The following is a 24,639-nucleotide window of genomic DNA, read 5'->3' on the forward strand; positions in this document are numbered from 1 at the left end:
ACAGTTTAGATTGCTTCCATTTGATAAAGATAAAATACTTCCATTTCCTAAAAGAATTGTGTTTTAGTTTGGGTCCCACTTTTAATTGTGTCAGGTTACATTTCCCCACCGGGATGCTATTTTTGTTTTCTTCATCATTAACCCAAATACATTAACCCCCTTAGTACTGTTCTTGTGGGATAAATGAAAGAGGAAACTCGGGCCCCCAATACTTTTTCTGAAACAGCCTGCTTCAGCTCTTCACTTCACTAAGTGAATGAACTTGTTTGTAGCATGCATGTCGTCATTCACGGGTATGTTTTTCATTTATGTAGCCGAACTCTACCCTACACCATACATAATATACAATTCCAGAACCTTCAAATAGGAAAGTTTCTAAACCTACTATCCCCTCAAGATAGCAGAAACACATTTCTTAGTCTTCTTTGTTCTTACCAAAATGAGAAAGCCAATCTTAAAAAAACATTACATTTAAAATCTATGAACTTGCAAGATACAGTGACTCCTCATAATTTATTAACAAAGAAAAGCGCTAGAAATAAGATCATACTCACAGGCCTTAGAGGATTTTCCTCCCTTGTGAAGGAGGAAAACACCCATTAAAACAAAAATTGTTAATCAACCAAAGAAACTTCTTTAACAATGTCTTTTTATTAATATTAATGTGAAAAGCAATACATTCTATGTTTACATCGGTAGAAAATTCATAGTAACTACTACTTAATCCATGTTGAAGATTATTTTTAAAACACATGGTCTGATGGTAGCCTCAGAATATTATTAGTGCCCCCAACAAAGTCAAAGTGGTGGCAAAATGTGACTGTAACTTTAAGGACATGCTTTTTGGGTGGAGGTACTATTAAATGGGTGCTTATATTAATAAAGTCAAATTACAAATTAATTTTTTAACTTCTCATACCATAATCACTCTATCTGCATATGAAAAAAATAACCTTGCTCATTCACACTGGTGGATATTCTGAACAGTGTTCTGTTTGCTAGACTGCAAATCTCCTCCACATAAGCAGCTAGAACTTGTGCCTTTATGCACTTGCTGCCATGCTCAGCGCCACATCAGTTTCATACTGCATAATGGCTGGCTAATCCACTGGGTTCTCTCTTGAGGCATTTCAATGTGAGGTACACTAACAGGCTGAAGGATACCCAGAACATAGTAAGCAGAAGTTACAGGCTGGAGAAGTCATAGGATCTTTTTATGGAGCACCAATTTTTCTTGGAAATAATGGCAGATAAACTATGGTTGCTCAGACTTGGGTATTTGGCATTTTGTCAAAAATAAATGAAACGAGCCTATTACTTCATGGAAAATGACTGACAGTATTCGTTGCCAATGATAAAATTGGGGCTTTTAAGTGAAGATTAGGATTCTAGAAAACTTAAATCCTCTCTACAATCACCAGCTTTCAAAAATGTAAGATTTTTTTTTTTTTACAAGATAGTGATACTTAAAATGTGATTAAAAAGATTTCATAGTGAAATATTTGGAAAACTTAAGTAACTCAGGGAACAAATATTTTCCAAATGTGAAAAGAGATTCATAGTGCCAGATGGTCCAATAGATTTTAACCAGACAGAATATAAAAGGTTCAGATTCAACCTTTTATATTCACTTTGCTGTAGAGCAGAAACTAACACAACATTGTAAAGCAACTCTACTCCAATAAATGACCACTTACAGAATTGGTGTAATATCAAAGAATACACACAATGACCTGAATAGACTATTAAAATATTCCTATCTCCATTTTCAACTACATGTCTATGGAAGACCACATTTTCTTCTTATATTTCAACCAAAATAACATATCACAATAGTCTGAATACAGAAGCAGATATGAGAATATGGCCTGAGAGTTTCTATTAAAGCAGACATATATATATATAAAGATATATATTTTTAAATGTATATATTTTTAATATATAAAGATATATATTTTTAAATGTAAAAAAGTATATAAATTTTCTCAACTTATTTTTTTTGGAAAATATTTTAAGTAATGGGTTTACTATTATTTTAAAGTCAATAAATATCCTTAAAATTTTATTTTTATTTCTAATTAAGTAAATATCAATAGCTATAACAAAAACTTTGGGGGCCCTCAATAACTTCTAAGAGTAGTAAAGAGGTCCTGAGACCAAAAACCTTGATAAACCACTGGCTTGGAATAAATGAGAGTGAATGGTGAAAAATAAGGCTAAAAAGATAAACTAAGGTCAGAGTGATAAGGCCATTTTATGCAGAAATCAGGAGACTGGGCCTGGTGTGGACGGCACCAGCAGCACCAGATGGTAGAAAGAACAACAGGTCCCGAGTCAGAAGAATAAAGGTATAAATACTGGTTAGTGGCTACAGTGAACCCTCCGGCTGTCTGCCCCATATTTATTCTGTCCTTTGCTCCTCCCCACAACTATGTGACATCCTTGTGATTTGGGGACTTGACTCCAGTGTCAGGGATGGGCAGAACCTGACTGGTCTAAGCCAGTTCTAATCTCCTTGTCAGTGCTTGGTTCAGGGTGGGGCAGCTTTCTGACATGGATCTCAGTGACACCTGCCTGCCTCCTTAAATTCATACCCTTGTGTGTAACACCCTATCTTTTAGAGGAGGCTAGATCTTGTCACTTTTGTCTAATGAACTGAATGAGGCAAAAGTGATGGGATATCGCTTCTGAGATTGGAGAACAAAAGGTTGACTTCCGTGTTGCTCCCACCCTCTCTCCTGCTAATGAAGCCAGCTGCCATGCTGGAGCCGCCTTATGGAGAGACTCATGTGGCAGGGAACCAAGGGAGGCCTTTGGCCAACAGTCAGTGAAGAACTGAAGCCCTCGATCCAACAACTATGAGTGACCAAATCCTGCCAACAACTTCCTGAGTGAGCCTGGAAACGGACCAACCCCCAAGCCAAGCCTCAACTCAAAAATGATTTGAGCTCCTGCTAATACATTAATTGCAGCTTTGGAGAGATCTGGAGATAGAGGTATCAACAAGTTACATCTATTTTGGTTCCTGACCCATAGACAATGCTATTTTAAGCCACTGACTCTTGCAGTTATTTGTTCACAGCAAGAGGTAACACAGCAGGTGTGTTATCTGCATGGTGTCCTGGTCACAAAGTCACCTCCACTTCGGTGAGTCAAGAAGGGAGCTCTGTGTGCCCTGCAGCCTGCCCCTTTCTGCTCGTGCTTCTGCTAGAGGAGTGAGGATGAGGCAGAGAGCATCCAGACATAAAGGGAGTCTTGGAATTCTGCGGTCTCCTTGTAAGAACCTCTTCTTCCTTCACCAATATATGTAACTTCCACCCCACCCTCTGCCCTGATACAATAATCCTTTTTGGGGCCCCCCTGGTGGCTTAGACAGTTAAGAATCTGCTTGCAATGCAGGAGACTCAGGTTTGATCCCTGGGTAAGGAAGATCCCCTGGAGAAGGGAATGGCTACCCACTCCAATACCACCCTCTGCCCTGAGCCATCAATCCTTCCTGCCACAAGATGGGCTCCAGAGCATCTATCACATCCTGGACTCTCATCCCTGATACTTTGTTGTGTTCATTTACAACCTCATCTCTTAATTGCAGGCCTCCCCCTGCCCCCCAATTCCTTAGTCTCTTCCACTGGATCCCTTGGATATTACACTTCGGTTCAGTTGCTCAGTTGTGTCTGATTCTTTGTGACCCCATGGACTGCAGGACGCCAGTCTTCCCTGTCATCACCCTCTCCAGGAGCTTGCTCACACTCATGTCCATTGAGTTGGTGATGCCATCCAACCATCTTATCCTCTGTCATCTCCTCCTTCTCCTGCCTTCAATCTTTCCCAACATCAGGGTCTTTTCCAATTAGTTCTCTGCAGCAGGTGGTCAAAGTATTGGAGTTTCAGCTTCAGCATCAGTGCTTCCAGTTAATAGTCAGGACTGATTTCCTTTAGGATTGACTGGTTTGCTCTCCTTGTAGTCCAAGCGACTCTCAAGAGTCTTCTCCAACACCACAGTTCAAAAGCATCAATTCTTCAGCGCTCAGCTTTCTTTATAGAAACTCACACATCCATACATGACTATTGGAAAAACCTTAGCTTTGACTAGACGGACCATTTTTGGCAAAGTAATGTCTCTGCTTTTTAATATGCTGTCTAGATTTGCCACAGTTTTATTCCAAGGAGTGTTTTTATTTCATGGCTGCAGTCACCATCTACAGTGATTTTGGAGCCCAGACAAATAAAGGCTCTCACTGTTTCCCCATCTATTTGCCATGAAGTGATGGGACCAGATGCCATGATCTTTGTTTTCTGAATGTTGAGTTTTAAACCAGCTTTTTCACTCTCTTCTTTCACTTTCATCAAGAGGCTCTTTACTTCTTCTTCGCTTTCTGCCATAAAGGTGGGGTCATCTGCATATCTTAGGTTATTGATATTTCTCCCGGTAATCTTGATTCCAGCTTGTGCTTCATCCAGACCGGCATTTTGCATGATGTACTCTACATATAAATTAAATAAGCAGGGTGACAGTATATAGCCTTTACGTACTCCTTTCCCTATTTGGAACCAGTCTGTTGTTCCATGTCCAGTTCCAACTGTTGCTTCTTGACCTGCATACAGATTTTTCAGGAGGCAAGTAAGGTCGTCTAGTATTCTTATCTCTTGAAGAATTTTCCACACATTGTTGTGATCCACACTGTCAAAGGCTTTGGCATAGTCAATAAAGAAGTAGATGCTTTTCTGGAACTCTCTTGCTTTTTTGATCATCCAACAAATGTTGGCAATTTGATCTCTGGTTCCTCTGCCTTTTCTAAATTCAGCTTGAACATCTGGAATTTCATGGTTCATGTACTGTTGAAGTCTGGCTTTTTTTGAATACTTTGCTAGTGTGTGAGATGAGTGCAACTGTGCAATAGTTTGAACATTCTTTGGCACTGCCTTCTTTTGGGATTGGAATGAAAATTGACTGTTTTAGTCCTGTGGCCACTGCTGAGTTTTCCAGATTTGATGACATATTGAGTGCAGCACTTTCACAGCATCATCTTTTTGGATTTGAAATAGCTCAGCTGGAATTCCATCACCTCCACTAGCTTTGTTTGTAGTGATGCTTTCTAACGCCCACTTGACTTCACATTCCAAGATGTCAGGCTCTAGGTGAGTGATCACACCATCGTGATTATTTTGGTCATGAAGATCTTTTTTGTATAGTTCTTCTGTGTATTCTTGCCACCTCTTCTTAATATGTTCTGCTTCTGTTAGTTCCATTCCATTTCTGTCTTTTATTGTGCCATCTTTGCATGAAATGTTCCCTTGGTATCTCTCATTTTCTTGAAGAGATCTTTAGTCTTTTCCATTCCATTGTTTTCCTCTATTTCTTTGCATTGGTCGCGAGGAAGGCTTTCTTATCTGTCCTTGCTATTCTTTGGAACTCTGCATTCAGATGGGTATATCCTTCCTTTTCTCCTTTGCCTTTAGCTTCCCTTGGAAATTACAGTTAGCTATCAGCAAACCTTCTTCATTCCCAAGATACTTTACTCATCAACTTGTTCTAACTGCAATCTAGCTTCCCCCTGGAGACCCTGCTGCAGCTTTCCCTGCAACCCCTGGGTGGTAAACTTCTCCTCTGCCGCAGCTCTCACACTATAGGCCCTGGAGGTGGGGAAGGTGACCTTGACCTTACTATTTCTACCTATTCTTCCTGTCTCTGTGCTTCCCCCCAGGAAAAAAATCCTTCTGGACTTTAGTCTCAATGCTGTAAGACACCACCCCTTCCCTACTGCAGTCTTCTCCAAGACTCCCCACTCTCCCTGACTCCTTGAAGATGTCAGCTCTGGCTCACTGTCATTCAGCATTCTAACTGCTGGATGTCAACATGCATAGATTGTCTAACCTCTTAGTTCCTGGACTTCCTCTTCCCTAAAAATACTGTCTGCTACATGGCTGGATGGCATCACCGACTCTGTAGACATGAGTTTGAGTGAACTCTGGGAGTTCGTGATGGACAGGGAGGCCTGGCGTGCTGTGATTCATGGGGTTGCAAAGAGTCGGACACAACTGAGCGACTGAACTGAACTGAACATTACCTTAGCTGCTCATTTCCATGGTTATTTCCTAAACAAGCAATTTTCAACCACTGAGAGCATTTGCAAATACTAGGTCACTGTTTTTTGGGGGGAAATTATGGGAACATTGTAGGTTGGAGTTTTCAATGGCATTTAATAGGCAGGGGCCAAGGGTACTAAATGTTCTGCGATGTTAACAGGGCTCACACAATGAAAACCTGTCTTACTGAAGACACAAAGAGCACCGGCCCTGCCGCCTGCTTCCGTAATTCCATCTAGACATCTATTTCATCTCTACTTGTCTTTCCAGCCCATTCCCTTTACCTAGTACTCCAACTCCAAGAACTCTTTGATACTCAAAATCTGTTGATCCTGTCCCTTCCTCACATCCGTATTTCCCTCTGAACATGTTTTGGATTCCATGTGTCTATCATTATAATTAATCTCTTCCTCACATACACCCTCAACTTCCTAGCCTCAAACTTCCTTTACTTTGCTCTCTGGGCAAACTCCAACTCTGGATAAACTCGGTTCTCTACTTTTCTGTCATCGCACAGTTGAATACGCCTGGAGAAAAACACACAGCCATCTGACTGTTCTTAATTTAATGACCACTAACCTCGAGTGGGCCCTTCCTGCTGTTCCAAAGCCCAGTCACTTTTGTATTCTATTTTATCCCTTTTCCTCCTCTCGAAATTTCAACACTTCTTCCTGCTCTCACTCAACAATTGTTGACCTTGCTTCCTAAGGAGACAGAAGCAATCAGATGAGAACTTTTACAAGCTCTCACCCCAGGTACCCACTTACCTGCCCCCGCACCCAACAAGAGGAAAACACAGAGTGTTGGGCGCAGAGGCAGGTAAGTTCCTCCTGTTTCAGTGCATGAACTAAGGCAGCTCCTCCAGATGTGCACTGGATTTTACGCCTGTTTGCCTTCTGAAGAGCCCTATTTTGGTAATTCTTTCCTACATTATTATTTTGTGATCATTACACATTTGGATCATTCTTATCAGCCTATGTGCTGCAAATTCTCCCATCAAGAAAAAAAGCCCCTCTTGACCTTCTATTCTAGACTGTGTCTAAAAAATATCTGAAGAAAAAAAATTAGGCTGCCAGCGTGTGTGCTCAGTCGTGTCCAACTCTTTGCAACATGGAGTGTAGCCCACCAGGCTCCTCGGTCCATAGGATTTCCCTGGCAAGAATACTGGAGTGGGTAGCCCTTTCCTTCTCCAGGGGATCTTCCGACTCAGGAATTGAACCCATCTCTTGCGTCTTCTGCATTGACAGGCGGATTCTTTACTACTATACCATCTAGGAAGCCCCCCAAATTAGGCTACTTGCCCCATAAGATATCAGGACACATTATAAAGCTACTGTAATTAAGAAACTGTAGTACTGACCAAAGGAACAGAACAGAGAACCAGAGAGACCCATAGCTACATAACAGATGACATTGCATATCAGAGAGGAATAGAGAGACCGTTTAATACACGGTGCTGGTTAAATGGTTATGCTGTGGGGAAAATGCAGTGGGATCCTATCTCGAATCCCACGCAAATATCAATTCTAGATGAATTAAACACTAAACTGTTAAAAACAAAAGTTTAAAATTTTAAAATGAAATACAGGAGAATATCTTTCTGACTTTGGGATTGGAATGGATTTCTCAAACAATACAGAAAAATGATAACCATAAGAAAATTTTGATACATCTGACTACAACAAAATGAAGAATGTCTATTCACTAACAGGTATCATTAAGAAATTGAACAGAAAAGCCACAAACTTGGAGAAGATGTCTGTAATGCACACGACCACCCATGTTTGTTAGAATCCAGAATATGTAAAGGAGTCCTTTACATGTCAGTAGGAAAATAAATTCAATAAGAAAATGGGTAAAATTGGCAAATCAAGCACTGCACAAAAGAGGAAGCGCAGGTGGTCAAACAGTTTAAAAAGAGGCTCAACTTCATTACTGATCAAAGAATCGCAAATTAATACTAGAATTTTCACCCACTATATTGGGAAGAATTTTAAAGTCTGACAATGACAAGTGAGTCACAGGGAACTCATACATGGATGGCGGAGTATAAGCTGGTCCAACAACTTAGGGACATAATTTGGCATTATCTTATAAACACCATAAAACTAGTTGTGACTCAGCCTGTCTGGTCTGAGTTTACATACCCTTAAAGAAACCTCTGCATGTGTACACTAGGAGACAATATGGAAATATTCACAGCAACACAGTTCCTCAGTGCAAAAAGCTGGAAATGACCAAAATGCCTGTCAACAGAAGGCTGGATAAGAAGTTGTGATATACTCATAGAATTGAGTATTATAAGGTAATGAGAAATGAGTAAACTACACATAACCCCATGAAGGAATCTCGGATGCACAGTAGTGAGTAAATGTCATCATTTTTTAAAAAGCTCAAAAAGGAGCAAAATTTAATTACTGTTTAAGTATATACCTGTATATTAGGCATGGGATAAGTTTTTGAAAATGGAAGGAAATGGTAAATACAACACTAGAGGTTATCTCTGGGTAGGAAAAAGATGGGATGGGAAAGAACATGTAAATGGATACAAGTTATTGTTATATTCTACTTTTGGGGTTGAGTGGTAGGGTCTCTGGTATTGCTTACTACTTGATATTATATATATCCTTTTGTATATAAAATTATATTATTAGACACAGGGTAGAAATAAAAAGATCTTAGGCCCTTGCTTCTAACTTAGGCCCTGACGAGCCGTGTGACCTTGCCCATCCTTTCAGCTTCAGCTAACCCAGCTACAAAGTGCAGACCACCTGGCACCTGCCTCCTAGGATCTGAGGACTGAGTGCAGGGAAGGCACGGAGCACAGTACGGGCACACAGTCAAAGTGTCAGCCACTACCACGCTGCTGCTCTTGCTACTTCCGGTAGCAATTATCTTCTGAGTAGCTTTCAAGATATTAAAGTAGAGATGGTTTCATTAACAGAAAAATGAATCTACAATGCAAGAGATACAGAATGGGAAGCCATCAGTCATATATGACAGTTGAAGCCATGTGAGTGCCTAAGATGGACAGAGGGGAAACTTTCAGACTAGAAGTGTGCCAAGACAGCCTGGAGGAAAGTGCTCTAGAAAGACTGAGAAGAAACTGGGAGAAGCAGCAGAAGAGACTAGTGAGCTGGAGGCACAGTCAGAAGAGAAAGTGGTCAATGGTACTAAATGCAGCAGACTAAGACTAAAGCAGACACTGGGTTTGGCAACGGGAGGATCACTAGGGACCTTTACAAGAGCAGTTTCAATGAAATAGCAAAGGAGAAACAAGAGTGTTGGGGGTTAAGTCATGAGTGGGTGAGGCAATGGACACTGGGAGGAAAAAAATAACTTTTAAGAAATTAGAGATGAAGAGAAAGGTGGAAAGAGTAGGACATACAGTAGAAGGGAGGTATCTATAATGGTAAAGTGAAAGTCGCTCAGTCCTATTCGACCCTTTGCAATCTAGAATTCTTTAGGCCAGAATACTGGAGTGGGTAGACTTTCCCTTCTCCAGGGTATCTTCCCAACCCAGTCATTGAACCCACGTCTCCCGCATTGCAGGCGATTCTTTACCAGCTGACCCACAAGCTGCTGCTAAGTCACTTCAGTCATGTCCGACTCTGTGCGACCCCATAGACGGCAGCCCACCAGGCTCTGCCGTCCCTGGGATTCTCCAGGCAAGAACACTGGAGTGGGTTGCCATTTCCTTCTCCAATGCATGAAAGTGAAACGTGAAAGTGAAGTCGCTCAGTTGTGTCCGACTCTTCACGACCCCATGGACCGCAGCCCACCAGGCTCCTCCATCCATGGGATTTTCCAGGCAAGAGTACTGGAGTGGGGTGCCATTGCCTTCTCTGTAACCCACAAGGGAAGCTCCTATAAGGGTAAGGGAGACTAATACTGTTTAGAGGCAGAGAGTAAGGAGCAGCGGGAAAGAAAGGAAAGGCACAGGAGAGTGGGGGGACAAGTGATGGGGGTGATTGGGTAACCTTGGAGAAGGTAGGAGGAGATGATATTCTGGACTCTGACAATAGAAAGGTAGAGCTTAGTGCTGCTCAAACTGTCATGTGTGGATGAATAAATTGGGAGTTTAGTTAACATGCAGATTCTGGTTTGACAGGTCTAGGGTTGAGCCTGGATTCTGCATTTCTAACTAGCCTCCAGATGATGTTGATGTTACTGGTCTGCAGGCTGCACATGGAGTAGTAAGGGTGTAGACTGCATCCTTCTCTGTCACAGGAACTGCAGTCAGACACGAAGTTGGTAGTAAAGGGGAGACACGTGGTGGGAGTTTTTGCTATATGCATATTAAAGATACCTAGGATGAAGGTCGGAGAAGGCAATGGCAAGCCACTCCAGTACTCTTGCCTAGAAAATCCCATGGATGGAGGAGCCTGGTAGGCTGCAGTCCATGGGGTAGCTAAGGGTCGGACACGACTGAGCGACTTCACTTTCACTTTTCACTTTCACACATTGGAGAAGGAAATGGCAACCCACTCCAGTGTTCTTGCCTGGAGAATCCCAGGGACAGGGGAGCCTGGTGGGCTTCCGTCTATGGGGTCACACAGAGTCGGACACGACTGAAGTGACTTAGCAGCAGCAGCAGGATGAAGGTAGCAGGTGAGATAAAAAGAAAACCGAATCTAAGTCAGGTACTCAAGCCTTTGGTGACTGTTAGCAGCTCAGTGTCCCTGGGAGGGCTATGTGTGTAGATAATCAGAGGGGTCTATTTACTGGAGAGGTCGAGAGAAGGCAGGCAGGCAGAGGACAGAGTGAAGCTGCACTGTGTAAGAGGAACAAGGGAGTAGTTAGAACTGTCATAACTAGGGAATAAACATGGGTTACTGGAAGCAGGAGACAGTTGAGAGGTAAACAGTACTGACAAAAGCAGGCCAGAAATGAAATAGAACTAAAGAGTAATAACTTGTTTTATGGATACTGTTTTAAAATGATTTGCTGCTGTCCAGTTAGTCTTCATAAAGATCCATGTAAAATGACCAGGGGCAAATCTACCTTCACTAAAACTTTTACAAATGTTGACTTGCCTGTGACCTTGAAGTTATTGACAGAGGTTAACACTAGTGAACAAGATTCAAAGTGGAGGACTTTCCCCCTTGGTTACTTTAAACATTTACATTCACATATAGTTTAAATATTTAAAGTCCCCTGGGTATATTACATACTGCTTCTATGAAAGAAGGAGCAGTATAAAATACCCTATTTTGAACATGCCATTCATTTTATAATAAAAGAAATACAACTGTCAAATTCTGAGGTGGCATTTCATCATTTCAGTACTTCATGCCTAACTTTTCAAAAACTCGCAAGCTGCTGAAGTTAATTTAAAAGAGAATAAACCTGTTTGAGTGCCAAACTGATGGGCAGGTGTAATTCCCACCTGGCTGTCTTTTGTTCTCAGACTGTGAGCAGCTTATCACTTATTCAGGAGCAGGGAATGAATGTATAGGTCCAGCTGAGCATGTTCTCCATCACCAAGGCCACATTTACTAATGCTGAGATACGAACCCTGTCCTGAGGCACAGTGCCTTCCAGGTGAACAGGAAGGTAGGAGACGTTACAGGCATATTCTTACCCCTTCACTTGTTTTTTGCAAGTCTGAAGTTGTGTTTCTTGTGTCATTGCCAGCATCTCCACCCTCAGAGCTGCTTTTATTTTCTTCTTCTTTGCAGTCTTTGTCATCTTCGTCTCCTGGTGATTTCCGGGACTGTTTAGAGGATTTCTAAAGGTTTAGACAAGTCAAAAATTATAATCAAAAGTAGAGCCCTGAATGCACAAATGCAAGTGAGAGATGTAGGAACAGCTGGCCTATATCCAGTTTGTGTGGCCTGATACACGATACAGCATGATAAAACATGCAGAGTACTAAGACTGAGCTAGATAACCCTGGACAACTCATCTCACCTCCCTGGGCCTCAGTTTAACCAGCTGGAAAGGAAGTAGAGGTGGACTAGATAACCTTTTAGTTCTTCCCGGCAGTGTGATATGAATGGCAGAAAATGAAGAGTCATACACCTGGAACACTATCAATGAATAAATATAGTTGATGGATACCACTCTAGGAAGGCTACAGAGCTAGGAGGCACCCTGAAGGTCGCCTGTCCCTCCGCATCATTTCACAGCAGAGCGTGAGGTCCAGAGAAGCAAGGTCAGCTCTCTAGGATCATACATGGACAACCACATCAGAGCACGTATGGAAGCTGTCAGGTCAATGGCATGTACGGCATGGATCTTGGCAAAATCTGTGCATCACCATGTGATGTGAATTAACTTTAATTTTTTAAATTATGGAGAATTATTTAAGAACTCAAGGCTATACTGGTGAACTAACTCCTTTTTTTATCATCTTGCTTCTGAAACCAAGATGAACTCTGTAGTGATGATGAAAATACAATTAGAGTTCACAGCCAGAGCTGCTTTGCAGAACAGCATTCAAATGATCAAAAGCTGGCCCCACTGTGCACTTTTAAGAAAATAAAATGTAGCATTTTACTTACACTTCCTTTCTGAAAAATTTTATGAATCTTTAAGCATATGGCAAATAACAGCTAAGAAAACTCATTAAGCCAAGTCACTTTTGGTCTTAACAAAAATGAAGTTAGCAAATTTTAGCTTCCTCAGACAACCCATATTTTAAAATGCAACTTTTAAAGAGAAAATACCTTTTAGCTATGTGACAGAATCTATAATTACATTGATTCTATTTTACTTAACTGAAAGGACCAACCAAGACTCAAATGTCCCTTTAAAATGACTTTGTTTTTACTTTTTTACATAGAAGGAAAGTAGATTTAATAATCTGAAGATTTAATAATATGAATGTGGAGTGCCCAGAGTTTAAGTTTAAATCAAGTGTGATGACATAAAAGGTGAAACACTTTTGTTCTCCTTGTAAATACAGTATAATTATAAAAATGGAGTAATTACTTTACATAGTAATCCTCAAATAACAGTTCCTAACTTGCAATTCTTATGAAAAATAAGGCACAATTCCCTAAAATTTATAGTGCCTACAAAGGATACAGACAAGTAACCCCTGTTAAGTGATTTTTTAATTTTACAATTTTTCAAGTTTTTATAATTTTTTAAGACTAGAAATAGGGTGTTACTACAGTTTTGCTAATGAGTCACATTCAGTATTCCACTGAGAAATCTGGCTGCCAGGCTATATGTTGTAACCTTAGGAAGCTTTCACTGGGCGTATACAGATCCTAGCAATCCCTGGAATTTTGGGGAAGGACCCACCCTTTACCACTTTCATCAACGTGGCCTTAAACTGATTGTGTATCCAGCCATTGCTGTCTGTTTTTAACTAAGATTGCTTATGGTTTACTATCAGCATCAGTTCAGTCTGTTGTGAGGTTCTCTTGATTAGCCCTCCTTTTTACAGTAAATAACTTCTATGCAAAGTATGTTTTGCTAATAATTTTCCAGTATCTGTTATGGCTCCAATATGAATCATACATACACTTACTGCTCAAGTGATATATATATTATATATATAAATAATATATATATATATCCTCCCTCAAGTGTGCTTCTACTATGGCTTTTCATTACGATTACTGAACTTTTTTTTCCCCACAGAAAAACAGAATTGGGTGAGGTAGAGGGGAGGTGGGACTCTTCCCTCAACCTAACTTAGATGCAGTCAGAAAAGTTTGTGAGCCACTGGTTTTCAGTGACAAAGGAAGATCATTCAACTTTAATAAACAGATGAAGGAAAAAAAAAAATCACCACACACAATAAAAAGGAAATATTTGGAAAGCCAAAGAGAGCAGTGAGGTTACCCCAGGTTATGTGGTTCCCAGATTGGCAACCTCAGCTCACGGATATTTAAGGTCCCACCCTAGACCAACTAAAATAGAAATTTTGGGGTAGGGTGGCACTGGGCAATATATATTTTAACAATCCCGTTCCCAGGTGATTCTGGTGCATGTGAAAGTTTGAGAACCATTGTGCTAGCTTATTCAGTTGATACTGAAAATAAATCATGGTTCTCAAGTGATCACAAAAGTTGTGATCTTGAAGGAAGCAAAGGTAATGATTCTTTAACTTAAAAATAGATAAGCCTTAGTAAGTATAGTATACCTCTCCCTCTTCACTGATTTACACTATAAGTCCACCCCAGGCAGGAGTTCCATTACTTCTGGTTTTTACAAGAGAAATGAAATAATATCTCGGCTACCTTAGAAAGCTTAGATAATTTAGCGTAGCACAACACATTTCATAGAAGCTCAGCAGACAATCATGAATTAAATAAATTCAGTTGGGTGTTTAAGTGAAGTCCAAAATGCTAAAAGAAATTCAGCTTAAAAAAATAATCCCTGTGGGAGATCCAGTCTTCCACAGAGGTTATTTTTCTAACTATTTTGCTGTCATTTGCAAACTTTATCCTCATTTAAGGCAGATAACATGTTCAGGAAGTAATATGCATTCATACAATTGTACCTGTATGCCAGTTGGGTGGGTTTTATAGACTGTAAAATAAAATGCTGACAGTCTAATAAACCCGTGATACTTTTTAAGGAGTTTCCTAAGTATATCCAGTCAACTAAATACCACAGTCTAAATGGAAGTCATTTCTCTTTAAGGATTCACCTTTGTGACAGACCCATTACAGCAAAACTTGTACCAATCTTTATCTTCAAAGATCCATTTATCCTGCTTAAAGTTTCTATAAGGTGAACAAACTTCCACAATATCAGTTTTTTCAACTGCATTTCTGAATTACTGAATTAGGTATGAAAAACCTAAACTTCTGATTTGTAAATCAAGGATCATGTCATGTCTCCAATAAATTATTGTTACATTTGGAATAAAATTCAAACTCCTTAACACATTATAGACCATAGGCAGGAACTATGCCTGTGGCCAGAGGTTTGTTATGTACATGAACACTGAAACGGCTCTGGTCAACACCGTTCAGGTAATCAAAGACATATTTAATACATCTCTGATCAGTAAGCTATCAGCATGGCATACCGGTCTCCATTGTTTATCCTCTGCTGGTCTCTCCCTCCTGATCCTGAGGCCTGCCTTGTTGCAATTCAGGAACATGCCAAACCCTCCCCACCTTCAGAGCTCTGCCACACATAGCTCTTCCTTCCAGACTCTTTCAGGTCTCAGCATAAACTTAGTCTTTTCAGAAAGGACTGGCCACTCTATCTCAATAGATGTACTTTGTCATTCCCTGCTCCCATTCATTTCCTTCATAGCACTTCCAGAATTTATATTCATTATTGGATTTTACTCTGTGTTTCCACCCCCAATCCACTGGATGGTAAGTTATAGGAGGGTAGGACTGGAGTTGGATTTGCTCACTAGTATCTACCTAGGACAGTGTCTGACATAGAACAGGTGATCAGGAAATAGGACTGAACAAATAAAAGAGCCAAAGTACAGTCTTTAAAGAAAAGAGACAAGAGTCTGAGTCTATCTTTACGCTTCTATCAACAATAACATAGTCCTAAATTGTACTGAAGTCTCCTACATTCTTAAATTCTTCAGATACCTACTCTCACACCCCTGATTGAAGAACAGTCCTCCAACTGAGAAGGCGGTATTTCAGGACCAAATAGCCCTTATGAGAGTCCATAGCAGTTACCCTCACATCAAAGATTACCTGCCTATTCCTTTCAGATGTATTACTGTCTCTAAAGGAAGAGGCTCAAAAGAGTTGATGTATTTCTATGTGCATAAACAAGGGGAAAGGTTTCTCAGTAACCTTTGAAGTGTATGACTTTTTCCGCTTTGAGCCTGCTTTTTCACTCTTTCTTTTGCCTTTTCCATCTTCCTCTACTCTGTCGCCTTCTTCCTCACTGCTTGCATCAGCGGTATTCCCGCCTTCTCCCTCGGTTTCTGAAGAGCTCTGCTGCTGAATTGCCTAAGAACAAAATAAAATATTAGCTAATTACATTTTGAAAAATAGCAAAGGCCATAGACTGCAAAAACAATCATTCTATTTTAATTAGAAAAAGTTCAGCCTACTCTATATTTTCAAAATAAAGGGCTGTCAACTTCAATTTTCCAGTGACCACTTGACATGAACCCTCTTAGAGTAATAGAATTACAGGCATACCTGGGAGATATTTTAGGTTCACTTCCAGACCACCACAATAAAGCAAATATCACAATAATGCAAGTCGCATGAATTTTTTGGTTCCTCAATGCATATAAAAACTATGCTTATACCATACTGTAGTCTATTAAGTTTATAGTAGCATTATGTCTAAAAAAAACTATGTATATACCTTAAAGATATTTTACTGCTAAAAAATGCTAATCATCATCTTAGCCTTCTGTGGGTCCTAACCTTTTCGATGATGGAGGGTCAGTCACATAGATGGCTACTGACTGATCAGGGTGGTGGTTGAAGATTGGGGTGTCTGTGGCTACTTAAAGTAAGACAACAACGACATCTGCAGTATCAGCTGACTCTGCCTTTTACGAATGAGTTCTCTGTAGTAGGCAATGCTGTTTGACAGCATTTTAGCCACCGCAGAATTTTTTCAAAATTGGACTCAATCCTCTCAAACCTTGTCACTGCTCTATCAACTAAGTTTATGTAATATTCTGAATCCTTTGTTGTCACATCAACAGCCTTCACAACATCTTTACCAGGAACAGCTTTCATCTCAAGAAACAACACTCTTTGTTCATCTGTAAGAAGCAATTCCTTATCCAATCAAGTTTTAACAGCAGACTGCAACAGTGAAATTATATCCCAGGCTCTGCTTCTAACTCTTGCCATTTCCACCACCTCTGCAGCTACTTCCTCCACTGAAGTCTTGAAGCCCTCCAAGTCATCCATGAGGGTTGGAATCCACTTCTTTCAAATTCCTCTTAATGTTGATATTCTGACCTCTTCCTTTGAATCATAAATGTTAATGGCATTTAGGATGGTGAATCCTTTCTAGAAGCTTTTCATCAACTTTTCCCCATATCTGTCAGAAGAGTCACCAACTATGGTCATTATAGCCTTATAAGATGTATTTCTTAAATAATAAGACTTGAAAGTCTAAATTCCTCCTTGATCCATGGACTGCAGATGGATATGGTGTTTGCAGGCAGGAAAACAACACTAATCTCATGGTACACCTCTATCAGAGCTTGTGGGTGGCCCGATGCACTGCCAATAAGCAGGAATATTTTCAAAGCAATCTTTTTTTCTGAGCAGTAGTTCTCAAGAGTGGCCTTAAAAATATTCAGTAAACCATGTGGTCAGTACACCGTGCTTTCATCTAGGTTTCGGTGTTCCATTTATAAAACACAGGCAGAGTAGACTCAGCACAATCTTTAAAGACTCTAGGATTTCCAGAATGGTCAATGAGCACTGGCTTCAACTTAAAGCCACCAGCTGAATTAGCCTCTAACAAGAGTCAAGCTATCTTTTGAAGCTAAGTCAGCAGAAGAAGTCTTTTCTCTAGCTATGAAAGTCCTAGGAGGCATCTTCCAATAAAAGGCTGTGTCATTTACACCGAAAAATCTGTTGTTTAGTGTAGTCACCTTCATGATGCACCTTAGCTAGAGCTTCTGGATCACCTGCTGCAGCTTCTGTATCAGCTCTTGCTGCTACACTTTGCACTTTTATGTTATAGAAACAGCTTTTTCCTTAAGCCTCTGGCACCAACCTCTACTAGCTTCACATTTTTCATTTACAGCCTCCTCACCCCTCTCAGCCTTCACAGAATTGAACAGAGTTAGGCCTTGCTCTGGATTAGGCTCTGGCTGAAGGGAATCTTGTGACTGGTTTGATCTTCAATCCAGACCACTCAAACCTTCTCCATAGCCGCAATAAGGCTGTTTCACTTTCTTATTATTCAGGCATTTGCCAGAGTGGTATTCTTAATTTCTTTCAAGAACAGTTCCTTTGCATTCACAACTTGGCTAACTGTTTGGCTCCAAGACGCCTAGCTTTAGGCCCATGCCAGTTTTCCACATGACTTCCTTAGTCTCTAAGCTGAATCATTTCTAGCTTTCGAATAAAAGTGAGAGACTTGACTCTTCCTTTCACCTGAATACTTAGATGCCACTGCAGGGTCATCAACTGGCCTAACTTCAATATTGTGTCTCACAGGGTGGCTCGAGGAGAGGGAGGGAGACAGGGGAACACCTGATCAGTGGGGCACTCGGAACACACACAACATGAACACACACACGTCAATTAAGTTCATCATCTTATATGGGTGGGGTTTGTGGCACCCCAAACAATTACAATGGTAGTATCAAAGATTACTGGATACTATTAACAAATAGAAGAATAATGAAAAAGTTTGAAATACTGAGAGAATTACCAAAATATGATGCCAAGACACAAGGTGAGCAAGTGCTGGTGGAAAAACAAGGTCAACAGACTTGCTCAATGCAGGGTTGCCACAAACCTTCAATTTGTAAAAAATGCACTGTCTGTGAAGTGCAACAGAGCAAGGTATGCCTGAACATTTAATCCAAAGTGTGACTGGAGCAAGAAAGAATTCTGACTTCAGATGGGTGGTGGGTAATTGTTAATACAAAGGACACATAAGAAAGATCGAAAAAAGAGTTAAAATTTAAAAATGAGATACAGCAAGTGATAATGAAGTAAATTGTCACCTGGTATCCAGTAAACTTTACTCCTGGGTTATTTTCTATTTCCCACAATCCTTCATTAAATCCTTTCCGTTTGTTTGATTTTCCAAACTTGTCTTTGTATTCCTTGTAAGGGAAGAGGTCTTTGGGACCTAGAAAAGCACTGCAGAGACACATCAGAAAGAGATTTGACATCTGACCTTCAAATGTAAGGTATTTTTAATATCAACTCAGGTGTCAGAGCATATCTTAGTATATAAATTATAAGTATGTATAAACCCTCTGAGTTAGGCACATATCACAAGATGTTTTGCACACATAATTCAAGGTAGAAAAAAATGGACAGTTAGGTATACAGGCCAGCAACGCTGACTGTGTTGCTTTGATTTTAAATTACTAATTTCTTTTTTGTTTTGAAATTGATTTTTAGTTAAACAAGTAGTTTTAAGGATGTCTACTTTGACCACTTAAATCATCATCTTACACTAAGACTTATATATGCTAACTTTTCATAGGTAAGGGGTGTAAAAACATAGACACTGGAGTAAAAAATGATTCTAACTCTATATGCTGCATTAGTATATTTATTATTATTTATAAATTAAAAAATCATTAGTGTTTAATGAGGCATAGACAAGAAAAAAATTACAAGTGGCAAAGTAGATAGAATCATCCAATTTAAACCTAATCCTAAATTAGTCATAATTATGAAAAGAAAATGAGAATAAATCCTGAGGCTGGCCTAGAGATCCAAGCATTTAAACCAGTCTTTAGCATTACTGTCTATGACATTAATCTGGTGGATGACACGGTGGGGCCCACAGCCTGGCTGAGATGCATTTCAAACTGAGACTCATTTATTCATATTTTACTGAACATCTCTAAAGTGTCAGCTGTTCCGCAGGTGCTGGGCATTCTTCAGGGAACAAAAAGATGAACATCTCTGCCCTCATAGAGCATACATTCTAGTATCAAGGGTAGGAGTCTAGACAATAGAAAAGATAAATAAAATATAGTACCATGTGCTAAAAATAAATCTATAGATGAAGCAGAGAAGGGGGATATAAGGACTGGGGTGGATTTTAACAGTTTTAGAAATAAAGATCAAGAGGGAAGGCCTCACTGAAAAGGGAACATTCAAGAACTGAAGAGGGTGAAGAAGGGACCCATGTGGTTATCTGGGGAAGAGGAGAGCAAGTTGAAGGAAGAGCAAGTATAAAAGGCCCTGAGGTGGAAGAATGCCTAGTGTGTCTGGAGTGAAATGAGTGAAGAGAGAGTTGTGAGACGAGGTCAGAAAGGTACCAGTATGGGAGCATGATCATGTTGGGGCTTTGAGGCCACTACAAAGGCTTTGAGTCAGATGGGAAGCCATTAACGGTTCTGAGTGTGACAATTTGTGTTTTAAAAGGGTCACTCTCGCTGTGCTGAAAACACACTGAAGGTCTGGGTACTAGGGCAGAAGTGGAGAGACTAATTAGAGGCTACTGAAGTAACAATGGTGACTAGGACCAGGGTGGTGGTGAGAGGTGGCTGGATTCTGAATTCATTCTCCAGAAAGAGCCAAGGTGATTTGTTGATGAATCGCATATGGCATGTTAGAGAGTGGAACTGAGGCTATTTCCAATGATATGGGCTTCCCAGGTGGCTCAGTGGTAAAGAATCCACCTGCCAATGCAGGTGATGCAGGAGATGCAGGGTTGATCTCTGGGTCGGGAAGATCTTCTGGTGAAGGAAATGGCAACCCACTCCAGTATTCTTGCCTGGGAAATCTCGTTGACAGAGGAGCATGGTGGGCTACAGTCCATGGGCTCAAAAAGAGTTGGACATGACTGAGCATGCACGCACACCTGCCAAGGATACAGACTGAGAAATTAGAAGCATGGACTTAATATACTGAAACACAAGATTTTTGAGAGAACAAGATTTGAATGTGACACGTTCAGTTCTGGATGTTAAATCTGAAAACCTAGTTAGATATCCCAGTGAAGATGTCAAGTAGACAACTAGGCAGGTGATCTGGAATTCAGGGAAAACGTCTGTGCTAGAGGTGTGCATTTGGAACTTATCAGCAGAAGTGATATTGAAAGCTTTGAGACAATGGGTTAACAGTTCACTGTTGATTTTATAAATTCCATTTTCTGACTGGATTGTAGTACTGGTCCCTTCCTTACATGGCCCAGCTGATCAAGAATTCAAGTTGATAAAATTACCTCAAGCATGCTTTCTAACCCCAATCACCACATCTTCTTTGGCTGTTCAACTTTAACTGTTCAGCATGATTGCATTTCACTGCACCCAGAGACAGTTTATTAGGTTACTGGACATTTTAATCAAACTGAGCCTGAGAAGGACATGTGACTTTGGGTCTGGTGATTTCACTTGTAGAGCAATTTGACATGAATTATTAGACTACAGCTTTTGACCTTTCTCCAGTCGTCCTTGACTCTAGGTACAGGAATTAACTGTGGGCTAAGCTCCCTGAGGTTCATGTCAGCTATTGATGCTAACCAGAGCTTGTCTGTACTTTATGCCACAGGAGCCAGGGTTAATGATTCAACTGGCCATGTGAGCTATTGCCAGAAAGAGGGACATTGACTGAATGAGCTATTCTAAAACAAATTCTTATTTTTGATAGATGATCTTGGGGTTTTTCTGGTTTACAGATAATTCCACAAATCAAATCTCCTTTCAATTGGTTAACTTTGCTGTATATTTTATAAATTTTAAAGGGTAGACCAGAAAATAAAATTGTTCAAAGTAATATGCTCTAAGGATGTTATTTTTTTTCCTGGCAAAGGTTGCCTTAAGAACTGTCCAGACTAGGAGAAGGAAATGGCAACCCAATCCAGTGTTCTTGCCTGGAGAATCCCAGGGACAAGGGAGCCTGGTGGGCTTCCGTCTATGGGGTCACATAGAGTCGGACACGACTGAAGTGACTTAGCAGTAGCAGCAGCAGCATGTAATACATATATACTCAAGTATTCTCTTTCACTAAAGGATGAATCAAAACATAAAACAATCCAAACCTTTCTTTAACTTTCCCCTTCCATCAGTAATGGCTTCGTTTCTCATTTTCCTGGTAGAGACAAACATCTGAGAAGGTTTTCTCCACACACGTGAGCTCCATTTTTTTTAAGCCAGGAATCTGGCTAGGTTGTTTATTTGACCACTTAAAAAATCTGTTTTTTTTTTCCTGTTAGAATAAAAGTTCCAAAAGCAAAAAAAAAAAAAAAAAAAAATTGTCCAGACTAAAACTACAGGGGTAGAGTTATATGTAGCAGAAGAAATTTGGGCTCCAATCTCCTATCTGTCTGAGCAACAGATTCAGAGCCATGTTCCGAGAATTCTGGCTCTGCCTGGGGGGTGCTCCTGCTGATAGTTTTATTGTTAAATCCCTCTCTTTTCACATATTTTCCCCCCATTGCATTTATTTCGATGAATCAATTTTAATTCATTCAATGGCTATTTTTGAAAACACCTGCCATGAGCCGGGCACTGTGCACAGCACTGTGTATACAGGCCTTAGCAACATTCACATAATCTCTGCTTTCATAGAGAGACTGAATACTAGGCACTTGCCAGGGCATATAATCTCACGTTCAAGGACACCCAATACCTAGTAAATGATCAGCTGAAACAATCTTGTAACAATTTTTCTGAAGTTCGCTGTCCTCTAGATGTTTTAAAATCTACTCCTGGATGATCAAACCAGCAGAAAATTCACAAATGGACCATAACACACTGCTCCTTGGTAGAAATGATTTTACTGAATTGAGACTTGGAATTATGCCACTGACTTATATTAAGGATGCTATAAGAAAGAGCTCCATAAAATCCTTCATACTGTTCCCTGGAATGATTCTGTTACATTTATTAGCAATATACCAGGTGGCAAGCTCTTAAAGGGCAACTTTTATTTCAAGTGCCTCAAAAAATAACCCAGAAAATGTTTACTAAGGGAATGAAAGTCATCACATAATATGAGTAAATGGGTGACTTTGGTGTATATAGTGGGAATGTAATAATCTTGTTTAATATTCTGCCTTGTTCTAGATATATAATCAGATCACTTAGAATTAAGTCCTAAAGGAAAAGCAAAATAATGTATAGACACAAAACAGAGTCAGGAATGAGGGAAATACAAAAACAGGTATCACAAAGCCCTGAGCACATATTACTTTGGTAAAACATTTCTCTTCAAGGAGAAAAACGTGTTAAGTTGCATTGTCCACAAGTGTCTATTATATAAAAACAAAACAAAGACAAGAAAACTAACCTCTTGAAAGAAACATAAATGTTTCTCAGATGAAGACAAGTGAGAACTATGACTTAAAGGGCCCTCTCCTGGCTAACTCTCTTTCAGCAGGAGAATAAGGAAGATGTGAGGGTGCTGCTGCTGCTGCTAAGTCGCTTCAGTTGTGTCCGACTCTGTGCGACCCCATAGATGGCAGCCCACCAGGCTCCCCCATCCCTGGGATTCTTCAGGAAAGAACTTTGGAGTGGGTTGCCATTTCCTTCTCCAAAGCATTAAAGGAAAAGTGAAAGAGAAGTCACTCAGTCGTGTCCAACTCTTAGCAACCCCATGGACTGCAGCCTACCAGGCTCCTCCGTCCATGGGATTTTCCAGGCGACAGTACTGGAGTGGGTTGCTAGAGACAGCAAAGTAAGGAGAAGTTCACGCCTGGCTCTGCTAACATTCACATGAACATAGGGACAACCCTGACTTTGAAGACTTAAAAATTTCATCATAGATTTTAGCCTTTGCTCCCATTTGCAACTCCTATTCCATTTGTGTCCTTGTTGAAAACAGCCATATGTGTTCTCAGTGTGTCAAGGTTGCCTACTGTTCCCTAGTACCCATGACCACCTTCTTCCTTTTCATGGATTACTCCTCCCAATTTGTTTCCCAACAGGGCTGCGTGGCTAGAGACCATGTTTCCAGCTTCCTTACAGCTGATATGGCCTTATGACTGACCAAGTTCTTGCCACTGGAATAAACATAAGTATAAGCGACATATTCAATTTCCCTGTCATTTCCTTACCTCTTCTCTCTCCGCCTTCCCTCTATCTGGAAGATGTATGGGCGCTGCTGAGCCAGTTTTTGCTTTTTTGTTCATTTTTCAAAATAAGCAGACAAGACCAAGTCCCCCATGGAATGGCAGAACAACACAGCAGAAGAAACCTGGGTCCCTGGAACAGAGCTGACTACCCACCTTGATGGATCTGCCTCTCTCTGGGTTGTTTCAAAAAAAATAGTAAGCTCCTATATTATTTGAGACACTGTATTTTCAGTTTCCTTTATTCAACAGTTTAACCTGTACTAGAACTCTGGGAGTTGGTGATGGACAGGGAGGCCTGGCGTGCTGTGATTCATGGGGTCGCAAAGAGTCGGACACAACTGAGCGACTGAACTGAAGTGACCAACAGAATTATAAAAACTTGCAAAGGTGGTATGTTTCCTTCAGAGACTGACAAACTGTGAAGAGGCCTGAGAGACTGAAATATGAATGGAAGACATAACTCTAGCAGGGAAATATACAAGAGCTACAAAAGAAATGACTAGAAATGGTAAGGAAACCATCCTAGGACTGAAAAGTATCCTAAAGGAAACTTCTGGGTCATGCCCAACATTTAAGCAGAAACAAATGACATTCAAAAGCAAAATTAATGAAAAATCTTCACATTAAGAAAAGATATATTACCTTTGTAATTTCATATAATTGGTTATAATGATTTTAAGAGCATATAAAATAAAGTGATTGTTAACAACATATGTCATCTAGCAGAATCAAATCAGAACTGCTGAAAATGTACGTTGCTTTATTAACTTACGTTTCGTGGGTGCCAAAAAAGAATATAGGGTACTTATTGGCTGGAGGCTTCACAGCTCCCTCTGGGAGTTCATCGATCTGTTAAAGATAAAATCAGGTTAAACAGCATAAACATGAACAAACATTGTCATGATAATTTAT

General features: G+C 40.3%; 2 protein-coding genes across 2 annotated transcripts in view; one reads left to right on the plus strand and one right to left on the minus strand.

The window, feature by feature from the left end:
- Positions 1-24,565, plus strand: part of TM6SF1 (transmembrane 6 superfamily member 1) — a 57,093-nt gene extending 32,528 nt beyond the window's left edge. Inside the window, exon 10 of the mRNA XM_055417923.2 lies at positions 23,581-24,565. Coding sequence (XP_055273898.1) covers positions 23,581-23,637 — 57 coding nt within the window. The 3' untranslated portion in view covers positions 23,638-24,565. The remainder of the gene's footprint in view (positions 1-23,580) is intronic.
- Positions 1-24,639, minus strand: part of HDGFL3 (HDGF like 3) — a 76,498-nt gene that overhangs the window by 5,333 nt on the left and 46,526 nt on the right. The window contains exons 2-5 of the mRNA XM_055417930.2: positions 24,500-24,576; positions 18,692-18,830; positions 15,825-15,983; positions 11,672-11,818 (exon numbers count right to left, since the gene is read on the minus strand). Of these exons, the coding sequence (XP_055273905.1) occupies positions 11,672-11,818; positions 15,825-15,983; positions 18,692-18,830; positions 24,500-24,576 (522 nt within the window). The remainder of the gene's footprint in view (positions 1-11,671; positions 11,819-15,824; positions 15,984-18,691; positions 18,831-24,499; positions 24,577-24,639) is intronic.

Source organism: Moschus berezovskii, chromosome 21, assembly GCF_049115385.1.
Source record: "Moschus berezovskii isolate FMDL1 chromosome 21, NW_MosBer_1.0, whole genome shotgun sequence".
NCBI classification, from domain to species: domain Eukaryota; kingdom Metazoa; phylum Chordata; class Mammalia; order Artiodactyla; family Moschidae; genus Moschus; species Moschus berezovskii.